The sequence below is a fragment of the Dicentrarchus labrax genome, unplaced genomic scaffold (assembly GCF_905237075.1).
Source record: "Dicentrarchus labrax unplaced genomic scaffold, dlabrax2021, whole genome shotgun sequence".
In the NCBI taxonomy this organism is placed as follows: domain Eukaryota; kingdom Metazoa; phylum Chordata; class Actinopteri; family Moronidae; genus Dicentrarchus; species Dicentrarchus labrax.
In genome coordinates, this window is record NW_026136702.1 from 20,891,297 (window position 1) to 20,912,385 (window position 21,089).

General features: G+C 39.3%; 1 protein-coding gene across 4 annotated transcripts in view; it reads left to right on the forward strand.

Moving 5' to 3' along the window:
• LOC127351988 (kinesin-like protein KIF20B) overlaps positions 1–19,712 on the forward strand; it is a 52,233-nt gene extending 32,521 nt beyond the window's left edge. For 3 of the 4 annotated variants that reach the window (XM_051380057.1, XM_051380074.1, XM_051380065.1), the window contains exons 31-35: positions 5,213–5,254; positions 13,520–13,594; positions 14,268–14,385; positions 17,299–17,453; positions 18,220–19,712. In XM_051380057.1, coding sequence (XP_051236017.1) covers positions 5,213–5,254; positions 13,520–13,594; positions 14,268–14,385; positions 17,299–17,453; positions 18,220–18,300 — 471 coding nt within the window. In that variant the 3' untranslated portion in view covers positions 18,301–19,712. The remainder of the gene's footprint in view (positions 1–5,212; positions 5,255–13,519; positions 13,595–14,267; positions 14,386–17,298; positions 17,454–18,219) is intronic. The other variant, XM_051380082.1, reaches the window with a different exon arrangement.
• The last annotated feature ends 1,377 nt before the right edge of the window (positions 19,713–21,089 follow it).

Sequence of the window (21,089 nt, forward strand, 5' to 3'; positions counted from 1 at the left end):
GCGACTATGGCTATTGCCTAGCAGCATATGTGGCCAGGATCCATTGTTAACGTTATGGAGGATCACAAAAAAAGATATTGTATCAGAGTCACAAGAACAATTCCCAGGACCTCATTTTTATAGAAAATAAAAATGTATTATTTTGAAACTTCTACTGTACAAATTCCCAATGTTACTTCAGGTTAAGAGACATGCAGGATGTTAGCCAGGGGGAGTTTTAGATCATGTGAAAGAGACCCATAGAGCACGTCTCTGCCACATCCTATCACTCTGTCTCTCTCTCTGGTAGTCTGTCTGCCATCAGGATCTTGGCCTATCCTTGATCCAGCTGAGAGTCAGCAGGAGCGCAGGCAGACAGCAGGTTCACCACTGATTAATGGGACAACACTTAATAGGGCCTCACAGAGGTCAGGGAGAGAGTAAGAGTCAGAGAATGGACAGACAGGCAAACAGACAGACAAACAAACAGCAAGGTCCTCAGAGCTATCAGCCAGAATTGCAGATATGCATTTTCTCAGGTCAGTCAGCTGAAAACAACAACCCATCCATCTCACTCTATTTCGCTCTTTAGCTCTTCATTAATTGGATAGAGTGAGTAAGTATGACGTGTGTGCTTCTGTTTGCCTGTGGTTGTGATGCATCAAGACAAATGTAGAAGAAAGGGGAAAGTGATTGAGGAAATATATCTTGTGTTACATGATGCTGCTGCAGCTGTGATTCTTGTTCAATTATCTGTATAGATAGGCAAGCATAGATTATTCATATAGCACCTTTCACAGACACCAGTCACAAAGTGCCTCACAGAAATAAAAAGATCAAAAATACAACCGGATGTCATCGCGTGTCTGTGTGTGGACGAGCTGTAAGCCCTGACAGAAAGCAGACAGAGAGGCTGCAGCGTTTTACAGTCTTTTGTGATGTGTTCATTGTACATGTTCAAATTGTGATGACGATTAAAATACGATAGTGTCTAACCCAAGTTCACCTACAGAGACTGCTAAATTCTGTGAGATAGGGTTAGGAATGCCCAGTAGGTGATTTGGCTTGTAGATTAGAATACGGTGGTCAACAGTATTGAATGCTGCACTGAGATTAGTGCAGTTCCAGCATTTGCTTTTTTAAATTTGGGGAAAGAAGAGTTTAGAAATAGGTCTGTAGTTCTATGACAGGGAAGGTTTCTTCAACAAAGGTTGAACAATAGCCTGCTTTAAATAACTGGGGACAGCCTGATAAAGCGCAGAGCAGTTCATTATACTGACTATTCAATATGATTCATAGTGTCAAACAGGACTTTACGATTTCTCTCAATGGAAGATATTGGATTAGAGAAGTAATTGTTCAGCCCCAACCATCTTGTTAAGGGTATCCATAAGTTCTCTGAGAGGCAGTCTGTGTACTTCCAGCTTCGTGGCTTCCCACATTTGCGCCTGCAGCTCTGGATAGGAAGGATTTTTGAAGGTGATCTTTCTGAGTTTAAGAGAAGCCACTTCATCTAGCACCAAGGAGCAGTGATTGTTAAGTGATTGGTCTAAAGCATCTGTGTTTCAATCCTTTAAAACAATATTGCTGTCAAATTCCATCAAGAAGTTGACAGCTGCAGCCTTGTTTATGACACGGGTGCATTTCATATGGCTAAAAGACTGAGACTCCAATGTAAAGCAAATGTCAAATAAAATACATAAACCACTAGACTTTTTAGAGTCTACCATGTGTAAAAACAAGGTCCAGAGAGTGCCTACCAGTGTGTGTAGAGCCAGATAACCCTAACCCGTGTTGTTGAAGAGTAAGCCTGTTAACCTCATTCGTGGTTTTAAGTTAAAGGATAAGGTAAAGTAAATAGGAAGACTGCAGATGAATGTCCTTTTTATATTTAAACAATCATTCTTGATCTTCTCATTTAGGAAATAGACCTCTTCAGTTTTAAGGAGGTTAGTGTGGAGTTGCTGAACAGGGAAAACATCCTTCAACTGAAGCACCTGGATTCAAGTGTCTCCTCTACTCTGTCCAGTTTCACCAAATCAGTAGTGGATTAAGGGTTCACAAAGATAATTAAGTCCTGTGGTTTTGGGGTCGACGGTTAAGTGTGTTGTCAGTAAAGTTGAATATACAAAGAAATTAAAAAAGATAAATATAGATTGTCATGTATCTTGGAAAATGTAAATCACACAGAGCTGCTGGAAAGTTAAAGATGAACTATGTACAGGCCTATCTGTAGGCCCAGACTTAGTTGTACATCACAAATGCGATTGGTTGATGTCACTGAGAGGCCAGTTCTAAATATTGTTGGCTCAGTTACACATCCTGGAACAAACAGTGGAAAAGTAGTCATATGCAAGATATTAAAGTGTCAGTTCAAGGGCTGGAATTAACTAATTACAATTACTAACTCACTAATTAAGAGGTGAGCAACTGACCAGGACAGTGCAGGAGTTTAGGGACTGAAGATCTGGCGAATCCGAACCCATATGGAGATCCTTGCCTGGTTATTTGTTTGCACTGTGGGGAAAATCTATACTTAATATGTGTTCTATGCAAGTTTACAAAAATAAAAAAAAGTCAGCTTTTAACAGACATAATCAACAAAACAAATTGCCTTAGTTTGATCCATTCATGCCAAGAGAAATTTGCTTTGCTGAAAGTATTTCATTTTTCACATGGATCAAAAGTATTCATCATTGCAACTGAGTGCCTGCAATGATGAATACTCAATTAGTCAATTGAGAAGAATACTTTAATTTTAGATTGTTTTTACATTACTAGTTTTACTTGTAGTTGAGTAATTTTTCATTAATGTAATGCTTCAACTTGAGTACAGATTTTGAGTACACATTCCACCACTGGTCAGTTCACACAAACGACAAACTGTTTATCCCTGTTTCTCTAACTAGAAAAGTATTGTAAATGGGAGAGCAAGCTGTCTGCATGGAGTTTTAAAATAGAAGAGTGGGGCTTTGTGTTTTTGTAGGTTTTTGAAAACAGTGGAGTTTCCCGATAAACGATAATACGTCTTTGTTACACAGACAATACTTGGACAAAGAACAAAATGGTTTTACTTTAAAGGGTAACAGTTACCCTTTTTAAAAAAAATTTTATTGTGTGGTTTTGTATTGGATTGTATCATCTTACATGGTGTTGCTTTCATTGCGTCCCCCGACAGGGACAGTATTACAATAACTTTGATACCACAAAAAGAGCCCACTACTTCTACTTTGATTATGTGTTTTCTTCCTTCAGTACGTTCCTCATGAAACTTAAATAGCTGTGTTTGTGGCTTTCTCACAGAAGGCAGCATTTGTATACAAATGCAAAGACGCATACATACACACAAAATGGCAATCAATGTCCTCCCTCTGTGACTCCAAAATGTACCCTCTGTGAGCAACACAGATGTTATACTAGTAATATACATCTCGAAACACACAGAGCTTATTGGTTTGAGCATTTAACATGAATGTAAAACAGAGTGGTGGGACACTTGGGGTCCAACAGAGCTTGATGAAGAGACTGCACCCCATGGTGGCAACAGTGGTACTTTATATCCAATCCAATCCAGGCCTGAACTATATAAACTTTTTATCAACCTTTTTTAAAATGGAATGAGACATTAAGTACATAGTACTTCCATCTCGTTATTGTTGAAATAGGTCATGACAAACTAAAAATGAAATCTGACTGATACATGAGTTGTTGTATATATTTTTGTGTACCACTTCTTTTAACGGTCCAATGTTTTCACTTTTCAGGTGTATAATCACCTGAAAATCAGAATTGTTATGTTTTTGCTACCTTAGAATGAGCCTTTTATATCTACAGATGCCGTGGGTCCCCTTCCATGGAACTAAATCAGGGATGCAAAGCATTCCACATTCAGTTTCGCAACAGCAGGTGAACCACATGTGGAGAAGGCTTGTTGTTATTAATGTTGCTAATCAAAACCAGTGTGGTACCAAATCCTTTACGGGGTCCAAAATATCCAGCGTGTCCCGATTAGGCCAGCACGATATGAGGAGAATCTGCAATGTGTGATAACACTGTTCAATACCGCAAAGACAATAGCATTTGCGATAAATAAACAAATATTAAAGAGTGCATATTAGCTGTACACTGTCTTTGTTTTGCCTGGTTGTCTAGATAAGAATTTAATATTTTAAATAAAACCAAATGTATCTAGAGCCATTATAAAAACTCTTAAGTATTCAGTATCAGTCATTCATCCTGTTCTGTCGTCCTCTGATGTGACACACTGGTAGAGAGGAGAAAGTGGACGAAGCAGATATCACTTCTCTACAGTTTTACACGTTTATGCTTGTTGAACAATGTATTGATAAACTGGCTTTTTACTAGCAACGTTGCATTTATTGTGTTTTATTGCATAAATGGACGTCGATTCCCATGTTGTTGGTCAAATCTTCGAAGCACTCGGGGTCAGCCTTAAAGACAACAATGGCAGCTTTTAAAGAAGTTGCCGTAGATGTTGCTTTATCAATTACTTCAGAACTGGCGAGTATTTCTTCATTAATATACGGCACAATTATGGCACTGAAGACATTTCTCAATGGAAAAGACATTTTTGCTCTTCTCCTGACTGGCACTGTTGATCTGATTGGTCGAAGGTCGCCCATGATAGAATGTGATACCCAAATGGTTCTTCCAATCACCTGTTAGATATTTTACAGTTTCCTACGACTTCCTAGATGGTTCTGTGTAACAAACCACGTGGCGTGTCTGGATATGTCCTTCATGCACGTCAGAAGATGTTTGCATAAAGAGCTCACCTTCCTTACATTATGCCGATTGGAGGCTTTTGAGTCTGAGTCTTAGGTGGTCTTGGGTGGTGCTGCCATCCTGTCGCCTCTCCAATCTGTGGAGATCTGTGGAGCCAAGTGAGAAACTGTTGCCATTATCTTAAGAGCCTAAGCAATATATTGACTTACCACCATTGTCACAAGACACATCAAACATGGTTACAGTCAACAACAATTTGATCATCACTCTAAATCAGTGCTCAGATGTACTAGACTGCTAGTAAACAGAACAAATAGCAATAATGCTAATGCTTTTCACTACATGAACACAGTTAACTCTATTTTAGCATATTAACACTTGCACTGCAGAGTGCTCTGATGTAGAGTAATTATTTTATTGTTCAACTGTACAATACTCTGACGTGCATTACAGGCTTTTTTTTAACCAAGTTCTTTCTTTTCTAAAGTCTCATATTTTCAGGCGGAGTAAACGACGAACAACACGAGAGGTACCTTGTTTTTCTTTTACTAAACAGCATCATGTCTTCATCGTTCCAAACTCACCAGCAGAAACATTCCTCATCACAGTGCTCATCATCATTTATCACAATAGTATAGTTTTCACTTCTGCGCCAAATAATGCATTGCTGACAAACGGCTTACTCGTCATGTACATGTTATACAGCAAGGTCCAGTATGGCGGCAGCCTAAGTGTAAACATTAACACAGGGTGGTTCTGACCAGAAAGCCGCTGGGCTGATTCCCTAATGTTCCTCACAAATCTAGGAGAGAGTAATGGGAAAATGTTTTTTCTCTCAAGGGACCCTGGGTTGTTGTCCTTAAACAGTGTTTTTCCCCGCCAGTTTCTTCATTGGCTCCTGGCTTGACAGTAGATGCAGCAATGAATAACAGTGAGGATGTGATTCAGAAAACTGCATTTGTGCATCCAGCCGTCCCTGCATCAGTCAACATTTGAAAACAGATGTTGTAACTTTCTTCTACGGTCTCTTCAGCTTTACAGTAAGGAGAGTGAGGCTACATTCACTTGTACACAATCGGATTATAGCCAATAACCGGAGTAAGGCGTCAACCCAACAAGGATGTTTACATGGGTTGCTTGTCGGTGCGTTCCATTCATTAACTCGTTTCCATGCTACGGAGCAAAGTGTAACTAATGCCTTAAGACAGCCCCTTTCATATTATATGGCAATGTCACAGATTCCCTCTAATATTCACCCTCAAAAACACATTTCTTCCATGATGTTAATGTGGTAGTCCCTTGTGGTACAGTTTTGGGCCACAGCATGAGTGGGATCATATGGGATTCAACAGAAATCTTGGGGGATGTGAGATATATTAAATCTGACTTGCATGGTCAGCAGAGAATGACATTTAATGTATGAAAGTGAGTGAGAGGAGACTGTGTTATCGTTGGGCTCAACCATGCGTGTAAAATACAAGAACATTGGTGTTCAACGGTGTCAGTGATGCATCTGGGGTGCATTTCACATTTCTCTACTTTTATGAGATTGAATAGTGAGAAAAAGAAGACAACATGGCACACTGGATGGTGACATCAAAATAAATATCAACTGCTAGAAAAATGCTTCACCTTGTGGTTTAAATCTTATATCTTACTCTGATCATGCTCATTGTAACTAAAAGGTAAATTATCATTTAATCCTAGTGTCTTGTTTTAAAGAGGCTCTATCTTGCTTTTATTTTTGCCTTGATCACTTGAAGGTCTGGGAGAGCAGAGTTGTTGGCTTCTGTAGATTTCCTCTGTAAAAAGCTTCTCTTTCTCTATTTGCACCATGTTGACTAGAGAGTATTTTGGATGGAAAAGGACCGCTTTGGTCTGTTTTGTTGCTATTGCTGCAACAGACTCTTGATGTCTTTGGGGGCAGAGGGGGAATACAATTTAGCTGTAGTCTCTTACTCCCTCCTACAGGGAGGTCAGACTTGAGGTTGAACTGCAGGGCAGCGCTCCTGGAATTTTGTTGGATTTAGTTCCCTGTTCAAGGACACTTGAGCAAATAACTCGGGGTCGAAGTGTAAAATTATTATTGCAGAGTCGCTTGTATGACCACAGGCCCGCACTGCTCCCAGCTGAGCGTGGAGTCACTACTGGAATTACTTCTCCTTTTACTGCACTTACAAAAATTGTCCTCAAGTACACCTTCATAAATTGTTATAAATATGAGGCTGCACATCCACGACGACTTAGATTTATGGTACTGTATAATAAAGTTTAGGATGTTTCCACTGGTAAATGTAATTCCCACAGCTTTCTAGATGATAATTGTACCATGCAGAATCCTTGTCCTGAATTTCATTTAAACAATAAAATAATTTGCTATTTTGCGTTTGAAAAAACAAGGTTTTTAGAAGCTGATGATCATGACCGTCTCCCCTCTATCAGAAGGTTTTCTATGAAAGCTCATGCTGAAATTATTTCAGGCAACCTTCTCGGCTTCTGCTTTGCGAGATTGTTGATTCCTGTCTTAAAATGGTGAAGTGTTAGTCTGTCCCACGCCAGTGATAGGTGTTAAGACTATTTGAGCTTAATGCACTGGCAGGCCAATACTGGTTCATCACAGATGTATCAGCATTTATCATAGCAAATGGATTTGTATTTTTATCTCTATTTCTAATATAATATAATGTATATCTTTTACTTATTATTAATTATAGTTAATTCTATTCTTGGTGCAGATTTTCAGACGCTCTTGCTTATTACATGAAAAGAAGTGTTCCTTTTCCTGAATCCTACTTAAATGCAAAGTAGATTCTTCCAATAATCTTTCCCATTGTTTTCTTCAGAGTAATTATATTGTCAAAATCAATGGAATAATTTAAATGTAATGGCTACCTCTTAAATTGAGTGCTCGTTTTTCATCCATGTGACACCCAGGCTGGGAGTTGCATGGTGAAGTGGGTTCTTATCTGATGGCTGTGACATCTGTAGGCAGTGACCCAGCAGTGATACGGCAGCCGATTTCATCAGCCATCCAGACTCCAGCACTATTCAATTTTTCTCAGAGATAATGGAGTGTTGGCAGGCTGGAACATGTAAACTGGCACAACATGGACACACACGAGCAAATAAACTGCTTCACCTTTTACTTTTTGCACACAATCGTTTTCTCTTCTGGCTTCATCCATTTTGCTCTCTAATGTTTCTATCTCTCTTCTTGTCTTTCTGTCCTTTAACCTCTTTCAGTCATTCCTCCAGCTCTCCACCCGCCTCTCTCTGCCTCTCATGATGCCTTGTCTCTCCCAGACAGCCATGTCTTTCTGCTCAGCAGATGAGATCCTAATGATTTATTGATGATAGTGTGGCTTTTCTTCAAAAGGGAGACATTGCCGCTGTCCCAGAAAATCTTTATCTGAAATTTTTAGCTTTTATGATTTTTGGTGTTAGAGTTTTGTGGCCTTGTCAACAGAAGTGCTGTGCACCGGGGAGTCAATCTGTCATCTAAACTGATGTACTGTGTAACTCTTTCTTCTCTGTTCTCTTCACTTTTTCACTTCCGTTGTGATTGCACTTACCGATTTGCGTGTCATAGACTGCATGTTACTCATAAAATTAGTATCACTCTCTTTGATTTGTTGGAACTACAGAAACACTCGATTGTACAGAGGTGTTGCACAGTAGACCTACTTCCTATTACAGACACCAACCGCAGAGAGCACTATAACCAGGCAGCAGACGAGTTTAATTTGCAGTGTTATCAAGTTACTCACAGAACATTAATTAGTAATGGCTGATATGATCTGCCGCTGGCAACGTTTGTCATTTTAACTGGTGAACGTGACGTCAATATCTGCTAGAATGAGAAGTTGTGTTGTACACTTCTCTTTGCTAATAACAGTTAGCATTGTAGCTTAGCAAAGCTGTGTATTTTGCCAACCTTGAGGTGTGCCCAAATTATTTTTCCCATTCACACACTCTAATCTTCAGTCACATATTATTAGAATGCTCCTGCTGAAGAGATATATATATAATTATAATTATAAAGCACACACCAGCAGGCTCTGTTGGACAAAACAGTCAAGGTCAAAAAATTGTAAAAGGATTGTCTTTTGATTGGCTTCATTTTAGCCAATGCCGATCCTCAGGATCAGACCAGGACACCTCTAAAAGAGACCGTATGTTCAAGGAGATTTATATAAAATCCATTGTTGTTCGTGCTAGTGCTTATATCAAAACCATATATTTTTTTAGATGCGTTGCTCGCAGATTACGAACATGTTTTTGATTTCACAGAATACAGTTATTCTTTAAAATAAGAAGCCATCTACTGGCAGCACATCTCTGCCTCTCACTATCTTCTCTGCATCTTTCTTTGTCCCCAGTCTTGATTCACATTATCTCATGTCTCATTTACTTTCTCCACACACTCCCTCTATCATCTCATCTCTTTCTTACACACACACACACACACACACACACACACACACACACACACACACACACACACACACACACACACACTCTTCATCTTGTTTACTTTCTCCACGCTCTCCAATTACGGTTTATCGCTATAACTTATCATTACCCATCTGTATCTTTCCACGTCCTTCTTGCTCTTTCTTCCTCACTCTCTCACACATACATGTGCACGCACACACTCCAGCTCTATTATGTACTTTCTTCACATTTTCCGTCTTCCAATCGCTACTTCTTTCTCTCTGTTCACTTCTTCCTTCCCCTCAGATTATTTTTAAAAACATCCACTAAGTCACTGATGACTTCACGTGTTTTGACCTTTTTTCTGCTTTTCAAAGTGGAACATGTTTATGGCGTCCACCACGCCAACCCTCTGCCTTATCCGGTCAGCCACCCCCTCAGGTCAGCCTCATCCCCAACGATTAGTTGTGAGTCAGAATCACTCATTTGCTAGAGAACCAAAATATGTCCAGGGGATTTGTTGTACTGAAAGTGATGCAGGAATATACTGACAAATCACATCTTTGAGTACGTTTGTTCAATTAAAGGTCCAGTGTTTAACATTTAGGAGGATCCATTGACAGAAATGGAATATAATATTCATAGGTACAGCGGGTAAAAGAAGTATTGAACACGTCACCATTTTTCTCAGTAAATATATTTCTAAAGGTGCTATTGTCACCAGATGTCGGTAACAACCCATGCGATCCACACATGCAAAGAAATCAAAATAAATAATTTCAGAAATTAAAGTTATGCGTAATAAAATGGAATGACACAGGGAAAAAATATGAAACACGCTTACTGAAATGTATTTAATACTTTGTCCCATTTGTCTTCAAATCTTGAAGTTTCCGTGGGCCTCGTCTATGAACTCTGATCTTTAGTTCTTTCCATAGATTTTCTATTGGATTCAAGTCAGGTGATTGGCTAGGCCATTCTAGCGGCTTTATTTTCTTTCTCTGAAACCAATTGAGAGTTTCCTTGGCTGTGTGTTTGGGATCATTGCTGAAATGTCCACCCTCGTTTCATCTTAATCTTCCTGGTAAATGGCAGCAGATTTTTATCAAGAATGTCTCGGCACATTTTTCCATTCATCCTTCCTTCAATTATATGAAGTTTGCCAGTGCCGTATGCTGAAAAACAGCCCCACACCATGATGTTCCCACCTCCAAACTTCACTGTTGGTATGGTGTTTTTGGGGTGATGTGCAGTGCCATTTGACCTCCAAACATGCTGTGTATTATGGCATCCAAAGAGTTGAATTTTGGTCTCATCTGACCAGACTGTATTCTCCCAGTATTTCACAGGCTTGTCTAAATGTTGTGCAGCAAACTTTAAACGCGCTTCAACATGCTTTTTCTTCAGCAATGGAGTCTTGCGTGGTGAGCGTGCATACAGGCCATGGCGGTTGAGTGTGTTACTTATTGTTTTCTTTGAAACAATTGTACCTGCTAATTCCAGGTCTTTCTGAAGCTCTCCACAAGTGGTCCTTGGCTCTTGGACAACTCTTCTGATTCATGGTGAAATGATGTTCTTTCCACTTCCGGATTATGGGCTCAACAGTGCTCACTGGAGCATTCAGAAGTTTAGAAATTCTTCTGTAACCAATGCCATCAGTATATTTTGCAACAATAAGGTTGCGAAGGTCTTGAGAGAGCTCTTTGGTTTTACCCATCATGATGTTTCTTGTGTGACACCTTGGTGATGAGACACCTTTTTATAGGCCATCAGTCGGGACTGAACCAGCTGATATTAATTTGCACTGACAAGTTGCAGGATTGCTTTCTAAATACTGATAAATTTCAGCTGGCGTCTTGGCTTTCCATGCCTTTTTGCACCTCCCTTTCGTCATGTGTTCAATACTTTTTCCCTGTGTCATTTCACATTATTACACATAATTTATGGACATCTAGGGTTTGATTTCTTTGCATGTGTGGATTGCATGTTACCGACATCTGGTGAAAATTTCATGACAATAGCACCTTTTAGAAATATATTTACTGAGAAAAATGGTGACGTGTTCAATACTTCTTTTACCTGCTGTATGTTTCATTTGTGTCTGATCACCTTAGAATGAGCCGTTTTATCTTCTACTAAATGTTGAACCAACATGTTTCTACAGTATGCCAGAATGGACAAACCAAACACTGGCTCTAGATAGGCCTTTTTATGGCCGCCGTAGGGTCTGAAAATAAGAATTGTCGTGTTTTTGGTACCTTGTTTAAAGTGAGCAGTTTTCATTTATAGAGTAGTTGCTGACTGGTATTTAAATGGTTGCAATCTGCAACCTCACCACTAGATTCCACTGAATCCTACACAATTATTGCATAAATATATACTGTGTGTGTGGGTGTGGGTGGGTGGGTGGGTGGGTGGGTGGGTGGGTGTGTGTGGTGTGGGTGTGGGTGTGGGTGGGTGGGTGTGTGTGGGTGCGGTGCCCCTTTTTTCTCCCAATTTGAGATTGACAGTTCTTGTCCGGTCTTGGTCACTGCTGACTCCCACTGTTAGCCTGGGTAAGATGTAGAGAGGATGCCCATTGTGGGCTCCTTGTGCAATTTGTAGGCCAATTGCTAATATAGTAATATGGACATGATCCCTCACTGGCTTCTCAACCTTGTAACAATGACAATATTGTGTTTGTTTGAATACATAAAGCTTCGAGCATCGCTGCAGAATAATTATCCCAGATCCAAAATAGTCAACCAGTTATTTGAATTTGGAGTCTAGAAATAGTCAGTTGCTTGTGAAAGTAAGTTAGTAAGGAAGTTGGAGTATAAATGTTTTCTGGGAAAGGTTCCCAGTACATCTTTGTATTCTCAGTTAGGGCTATAACCACAACATCTAGGACATTTGAAGGTTGAATTACTTAGTACTGAGTAGGGCTTGGCGATAAATCGATTTTATCGATTAATTCGAATTTGTAGTTAAACACGATTTTATTTTTAGTCAAAATCGGTTTTCTCTTGAACACTGGCACTCCCTTTGGGCTCCCGTAGGTCAGAGTGCGCTGACCCCTCCTCCGCCTCTCCACAGATAAACACAACATGGCAGCAAGCCAGGATGAGCTCGTCCCCAAAAAAGGCACAGTGTCGTCGGTTGTTTGGAACTGGTTTGGTTTTGTGGCGTCCGACAGCGAACAAACCACGACCCACTGCAAAGTTTGTTTGAAAGCTGTGGCAACCAAAGGTAGCAGTACCTCAGGCAGAAGCATGCAGCCGAGTGGGAGAAATGTTGCTCTCTGCGAGATATACAGGACCGCAGCCCACAAACACCCGCTAAAAAACAGTCAAAAAAAAATTGATTAAAATCTTAAATCAGGTTTGGTGTGAAAAAATCGGAGATTTTATTTTTAAGCCATATCGCCCAGCCCTAGTATTGAATGTTCATGCCATGGTTCATGGTCCAAATTTACAATTTTTATGCAATCATTTTCTGTTCTCATACACCATCATCATCATGTCATTCAACTCCATCCCTCTCAAACAGCAGACCAGGGAGAAACATGTCAGATGCTTCAACTGATGAAAAAATACCTGTAGGCGAGCTAGTTATCCTTGGCATGCCTAGGGGTATAAAAAGAAAACTTTTTAAACCATTAAAAAACTTTACTTTCTTTGTGAAAGGAAAAGGCTTCCTTCCAAAGTTGTATTAACCAGGAACTAAAGAAGAAATCACAGACATTAGTCTTAATGAAAGATTTTCTACACATTGTTGAAAATATTGTTGTCACTGACATCAGACTCTTGTGCAAAAGTGAAAACTTAAGAATAATTGGGTGTTTCTGAGACACCTAGACAACATATTTTGACTGGTAGCAGTTGAGCTTGCCAACTCTTTGATCCCCTCTGGCAGATAAATAACCCTAAATTGGGGCTTGTTTTCTCTCCTTGAAAATTATTCCGGTTGGTAAAACGTTAAAAGTGGAATTGACCGCTGACTGAGGCTGGTGCACAAAGTGTGTAAATGTTTTTCTCCTGATGTCTACCATGTCTTAATGACCAGCCCCATCTTGTCCGAACCGTCCTGTCATTATGAAACATTTTGTGGTTGTTTTTAGCTCCTTGTCTCATTCTAACCTCTGTTTGTTGGCCTCCTACTAATCCTCTAGTACCGATGACTCAGTACACTTGGTGTGTGTGTGTGTGTGTGTGTGTGTGTGTGTGTGTGTGTGTGTGTGTGTGTGTGTGTGTGTGTGTGTGTCTCTGTTTGTTCGTGTGTGTGTGTGTGTCTCTGTTTGTTCGTGTGTGTGTGTGTCTCTGTTTGTTCGTGTGTCTTCATTCTTTATGTGCTTGTGTGTTTCTCCCCTGTGTGTTAATAGGAAGAGGTGGAGGCAGAGAACAGAAGGAACACAAGGACCAAACTGACGCCAAAGCTGACCCCACACCAAGAGGAGGTGACAACCAGACAGAAACACACGCGCCAAACACATGCCAAACACACAAACACATGCAGAGGGGAAGACGCATGCATAACCATGAACATGTGCTCAGATACGTCATACTTGTATTTACATAAATAATTCATAGTTAACACCTTAGTAGAGTAGCAAAGCCTACGCTTGGAAAATAATAATTGATCATACAGTAGGTCACTGCAAACCTAATTCCTCATGAATTAAAATAAGAGGTGATAGCAGCATTTGCTTTGCATGAGATAATCTGTTTTTGTAGGTTTGGCTGTCATTCTGCTTCATAATATAATATTTCATTTCCTTTAATTGCTTAGATATATGGTAGCTCCAGTCAAATTTGTTATGGTGAACACAAACGAATGTCCTCTGCTTTTTTAAACTGCATGCATGCACAACTCCACTGTACTATAAGTACAGTAGTTCAAAGGTGCCGTTAGGTTGTTTTTGAAAAACTAATAGATGTTTACAAAGGACAGTTTGGGAAAGAATTGTCATTTCTTAGTTATCGCTTCATGATCAGGGGTTTAGATAATTTGGTTAAATTGGACTACCTCACCAGGGATATTTTCAGTATACTGTACTGTAAGCCACTTTTTAGAAAACTACAACGTAAATGCTGGCAAGCTAACCGGGGTTCACTGTCGTCTGTGATCAGAGATCTTCCCCAGCGGGTCACCATGACTCCCAGAGCAGCATCCGCAGCAGAAAGGAAGGAACGCTGCAGAAGATCGGAGACTTCCTGCAGAGCTCCCCCACGCTGCTTGGCACTAAAGGTTAGTGTTACAGTGTGTGACTCTACCGTGGGTGATATTTAACTTTCATCTGGTTCTCTGTCGAAGAAAATTATGAGAGTGAAGAGTAATAGGTTGCAGAATATTTACTTCAAACGCAAAGAGGAGATTAAATACGATAAAGCTACAAAGATTTTCAACTTTTTCTAACAATAATAATACAAACAAATATATTAAAACTTGATGTATGCATGCTTGCAAGTATCCAGTATTATAGAAACATAAGTATATACCTCGTAGATACACATATACTTACAAATTAATGAACAAACAATATTAAAAAAAATAGGTAAATTAGCTCCCATAACTTAAAAGGTACAAAAAAAAAGAGGAAGGGGAAAAGGGGGGACATTACCATAGACACACTTACAGTTAGGGATGTCCGATAATATCGGCCCTCCAATATTATCGGCAGATATTCACAAAAAAATGTAATATCGGGAATTATCGGTATCTGGTTTTTATAACCGATGTTTGTTCTGTAGGCTTCAGCATTTCTGAGCCTGCATGAACGCAGCATGAGAAGTTTACCGGTGCGCGCTAGATGACGTATAACAACAACTACACGCCAGACTGGTTGGTTGCTAGCGATTAGCGCGTAGCTAGAGATTAGCGTTAGCGCTCTTCTCAGTATTAATACAATGAAAGTTGAAGTTGTTCTCTTATTTTGTTTACATTTGGAAAGCCATGTTGCATTTATGTATGCATCCAGTGGGGCATCACAATAAAATTAGGCATAATGTGTTAATTCCACAATAGGAGATATGTTATGTTGTTACCGAACAGTTTTGGTGTAAAAAGCCTGCATATATCCATATCGGAAATTGAGAGTTGGACAATTTCGGAATATCGGATATCGGCAGAAAAGCCAATATCGAGCATCCCTACTTACAGTACTTACATAATTAATGATTGTTTTTTCTTAAGACCTTAAACAAAGACCTGAACAAAAAGCCAAACCAATATCTAGTCAAATAAAGCAGAAGGAATAAAAAGAAAAAGCTCTCAATTAAAAATGTTACTGGTACTAAAAAGTTACTCCACCAACAAAAAAAAAACTTGTGACTTCCTCTGTTGCAGTTGCACACTCATGTTTTCATATACGGGCCTGGCATGCAATTCTCTCTTGTGACTCATTAGTTTTCTTGGCAAATTGTTTTTGAATAACTTTTTGGTGCTATACACAGTCAGAGCACCTGTCAGTGTCACACTTAGGTCAGACAGCCCCAGGCACTGAGAGTGCTTTTGTCTGACACATTCTCTTAGGGGTTTTTAATGCAGTGAAGGTAAGAACCCAGTGTCAGCTGTTGTCTGTAGAACAACTAAAGGGTCAGTGTCTGAATTTTAAGGAGACATTTTTAAATAGAATGACTTGCTAAAGGAAAAAGCTGCCGATGTTCTATATTATTCTTCTTGTCAGCAAGTCCAAAGACCAAAACGAACAATGATCCTTCTAACAGTCCCAAATACACATAAGCTGGCTGCACCAGGTGCCTCTGTGTAACAAACTAAGTCTTTGTTGTAAACCTTTTGGAAAAGGGCATGTGTTTTTCAAAAAATACATGGTAGGTGATTGGATTAATCATCGTTCCGTCACCGTTCATCATCATGGGAAAACTTGAACCAGTCAAATCAGTGAACCATATAATGTAGTCAAACTCTTCCTGAAGCCAGTTGAGAGAAGAGCAAAAACAACTTGTAATGCATGCAACCGTATCTTGGTGAGCACAAGCTTGTGCATTTTAAACAATCTGCAGTTTATCTAAAGGCATCTAAGAAAAGACCACAAGCGTGAGCACTGCACTAATGAAGCCGGTTAATAATGAAAGACTATCAGTATCTGTCCTTTACTGATGCAATATTTCTGAGATACTAAAAATCAGTTTGGATGATATTTAAAATGAACTTTAATATTCCAATCATGATCAAAAAGAACACCAGTCTGCCCACACACTTGAATAAACACACCAAAGCTTTCATATATATATATATATATATGTATTATATATTATATTCTTCACTGTATTCTGATGCCTTTATTCACCTCCCGTCATTTCCAAGAGGCAATCACATAGTACAGATGGGTTTTTAGAAACTTTTAAATTTCACAGTTGAAAAAAGTTTGCAGAAACACAACGGACAAACTTCCGACTTCCTGCTGGAGCCATTTGGCAAAGGATAACGCAGGTTTGACAAAGTAACCGGGCAAGGGCAGAGAGTTTGGGACACTAATGATGGCTTAGAGGAGAAAGTTAAGACAGCGAACATATTGGAATCAACCGGAGTCGTCTATGTTTCATCCTTGGGGACCGGTAGTTTCACTCGGTCAATTAATTGTCGCCCCGGGGTTCCAACACACGGGTGCTGTCATCTGCCGCCATCTGATCCCCTCTCTCTCTCTCTCTCTCTCTCTCTCTGTCTGCTCCTTCCTCCTGTCCCTCGATCCCTTCATCATTCACCTTCACTCAACTTGTATCTTCGTTATTTCACCTCAGTCTTTTTTTTCTTCATTTTTTCCCTTTCTCTCCATCGCTCATCCCGTCTGTCCCTCAACTGTTCTCTCTCTGTCCTTTCCCTCCTCCCTGAATGTCATTGGTTAAAGGATCAAACCAATTCCCCTGAAAGGACCAAAACCAACAGTGAATGTATCCTGCTTACAAGTGTTGTTATGGATAAGACTCTACTCAGGGACTTGTTGACAGTAGTTATACTAAATCTATCTAAAGCTAAATCTAGTGTTAAAATGATTTATTCAGTCATGGTGAAATTTACACACAGAGCAGATTTAACATTAGATGGCTCACTGGCTCAAGTTAAGCAATCAATTAAACCATCTATCTAAAGTATCTAGTCAGCATGTTCCCTCTTGTCTAAAAACTGTCTCCGTCTCTGCAGCCAAGAAGATGATGAGTCTGGTGAGCGGTCGGGGTGATGCAGACTCAGCAGCCTCCTCTTCCTCCTCTTCATCCCTCAGTCTGAGAGCCAAGAAGAACAAAAGGAAACTCTATAGGCCTGAAATCTCCTCCCCCATGGACATGCCCTCACACCCAGTAAGTGTCGCACACACACCGTGTCATTATTCAGAAGCTCATTATACTAACACCTACAGGTATTATAGTACATGCACACATGGTGACCCTAAAGCTGGGTATCGAACTCAATACATTTTTTGTTGCAGACAACATGTCTCTAGCGGAGAATGGAAAACTGTCAACCTTGATCAGATAGTTGCTGATTTATATCAAACTTTTGTCAATATATATATTAATATTATTTAACATTAAGAAGTCACTAATTTTGCTATATGGGGCTTAAAGGGGATTGTTTATCATCCTGATGTAAGGTACTGATACCAAACACATTATTACACACTATTGTATTTACACATCCTATCAAAAACATTTTAAAAAGATGTCAAGCCCCAATCAAGAATCACTAAAAGTAAACAATTTCTCATAAAAATATCCCTTATATAGCCATATCCTCATTGCTAGTAACTGTATTTGCCATTGAGCAGTAGTAGTATCTCACTCTGGACAGTTTTAACTGATACTATTTCCTGCTGAAGGAATGGTCTAAAGGAAACCTGACAGCAAGTTGGCTTTGTTAATTAATAAATGTTTTGCTTCTATCTGTAAAACACAAAAATACACACAAAAGAGGAATCCCAGAAACTACAAAAGAGACTCACATCCACAAACCTCTTTGCCACACCTGTTAAAGACTTAACACCATGGCCCTTGACTTACTTTTTGTGTCACTATGGAGCTGCATTTGTACACATGTTTTAACAATTGCTTCTTTCTTGTGTTTCAGATTATCAACAGAGAGCCAGAGGAGAAGGACAGTGACCATCAGATCATTAAGAGGCGCCTTCGCTCCAGGATGGCTAAATAATTAGCCTTATAATGCTTCTAAGCACTAAACCTTTTTCTAGTCCCAGAACATAGAAATATGCCCTCTAAAGTAATCTTATTTCATTTGAAATCAAACTAAATATTTAGTTATTCAAATAGTTTTTTTTACAAAGTCACTTGTATACTGGTTGCGTGACAAGGTGGTAGTTAAAGGAATACTTCAAGATTTAGGACGGTGCGCTTATTTTCCTTTCTACTGAGAGTTAGCATAAAGACTGGAAGCAGAGGGAATCAGCTCGCCTGGCTCTGTCCAAAGTTCAAAACCCCCCCCCCCCCCAACACCTCTAAAGCTCACTAACATGTATTTTTGTTTCTTTCATCTACATGCTACATTAGGGAGAGGTGCATCCTGGCACTATTTCGGTTAACAGTTTATCCTTCCCTCAGAGTACCTCTATGCAGCATCTGAGCCAAGCTAGTGGTTTCCCCCTGCTTCCAGTCTTAATGCACAGCCATGAGTGGTATCACTCTTATCATCAAAGTCTCAGCAAGAGAGCAGATCAGCACGTTTTCCAAAATATTGAAATAATACATAATTTAATTAACTTTTGGCAGGTAAAAAATATTGATTTCTCTTTTCTTTTTCTTCAGTGATTTTATTTTGTCACTGCATATATATACAAATAGTAAGCACTCTAACACACTTTGTATATCTTGTTAGTACAGTTTATAGTCAACATATGCTGTTTTTTTTATGTGCAATTTTTTATTGAATTTTTTGGGCTGTGCTGGAGTTGTTTTTTTTGTTTTTTAGATAATGAGTACACTACAACAAAAGATTTAGTTTACTTACTTTTTGTTATCCTGTTTGTGAAAGTCAGATGCAACAGAAACATCTTTTCTTCTCTTCTAGTGAACCGCCAATTTACTGGTTTGTTTTCTGGAAGTGATCTCAAAGCTGCTAATCGAGCATTGAAAATGTCTCACATTGTTTTAAGCAACTCCTTTTCTGCCACTACGTGTGATACTGTTCAGATAAGTCAGATATACTCGTACTCTTACTGCACTTTATCTCTTTACTCGAACTTAAGAAAAGGAACACCACACGCCAGATAATGCAGGCTAAAATGACCTGTGTTCAGTGTTTTATCTGACGGCTGAAAGCAATGCCTTTAGGACTGGTGGATGCTGAGCTCTCTATAGGTCATTATATTATATGAAGGAGTATTTTTCTTTTGTACACTCAAATTTTGTTAAAGCTGTCTGAGTTTAAAAAAAAGTTTGTATCATTCCTGATTTTTCTTTTCTGAAATTGTATATTTACTGCATATTTTCACTCTTTTTGTAAAACCTATTACCCACTTTTCTGTCATAGCATCACGTTTATTCTCCTTTTTCATACCTGTTGGGTTGTATCAGTTACCAATTAAAAATACAAAACGTTTCCTTAAATATGGTGATCTGTTTTATTTACTGCTGGTTAAAGAAAATTAACATTTTAAAGATGTGACTTCAGGCTCCAAGAATCCGAGACCAAGTGCAATAAGCTGTTTTCACCATATCGTGCAGTCCTACATAAATCTGAAAAAAACAATGTAGATACTTAGTAGCAGTTTCATGTTATGTATGTGCATTATCAATTACCTTGCCTTTTATATTACATTGTGTTTTAGGTAGATATACTGGCTCAAGGCCCACAATCGTTGGTGGAAAGTATTTTGCTACTCTAAAGCAGGCTGCCCTCTGCAAGACTGCAACACTCTGAAAGCCTGTTGCCAACATTAATAACTCAGTGTACAGAAATTAGACAACATGTCAATCACCTGCATCACCTACACAATCACAAAGACATACGTTTGCATTCAGGTACTTGGGCTTCAAGAAGTGGCTTTGTTGTTTGCACTTACGGAGTAGAAGTGGGAAAAACAAGCTTGAAAGCTGTTGTTGACAGCGAGCGCCCCAGTTGGCTTTACTGGAGGTGGACAGTTCCTGAGTTGCTGTGCTGTGTGAGCACAAGTAAAAAAAAGTATTGAAATTTCTTCAAGGAAAGCCACTAAACCACCATCCATGTTTGACGGGGTTCATCCACCATACTAGATTAGATGGTAAAAATAATTATTCACATTCACCCCTCCTAGAGCCTGCAGGCTGCGCTGCAGCAGCTATTTACATCATAAAGTTTGTGATAGAGAGGAGGGGAAACGTGTTTAAATATGGAGATAAAGACGCACATTTTCACACAGTCTCTCCTCGAAGACATTCATGGCGTTCCCATAAAAAATGACAGAAATAGTTTTTATGGTGTCAGATCTGAGGTCATATGACTATTTACCTGGTAATTGAATTAGAGGAAAGGTTTAGAACTAAAAATATCAGGCCATCTTCTGGGGAACTGTCATTTTATAGCATTAGTTGTCTTTTTCTGTAGGGACACACTGAGAACTCTCCACAAACAGGGCAAATAAATAAATAAACTGCGATTAAAAAGAAAAACCCCACAAGGTGATGAATCAGATGGTAAGCTCCCCTTTTTATCTTTCTGTTCGGAACTCTGAAAAGCCTTGAAGGGCAGATGAAGATAATTAAGTATCTAAGAATAAAGCCTTCAGTTTGTTCCAACTTGCTCAAGCTGTTCTTTTACTCGTAGGCTTTAATGTGCTTTCGGAGCATTAGTATTTTACAGTGCGTTGGTCTTGTACAACCCTCCCTCGCTCTACAGCTGCTTTTAGTGTGGGCTGTAATTTTCAGATTTAGGTCAAAGAATCAGCACCACTTCAGAGTAAGCAAATTATCTTTATTACTGTCTGAACTGTTGCCCTCTTTACTTTC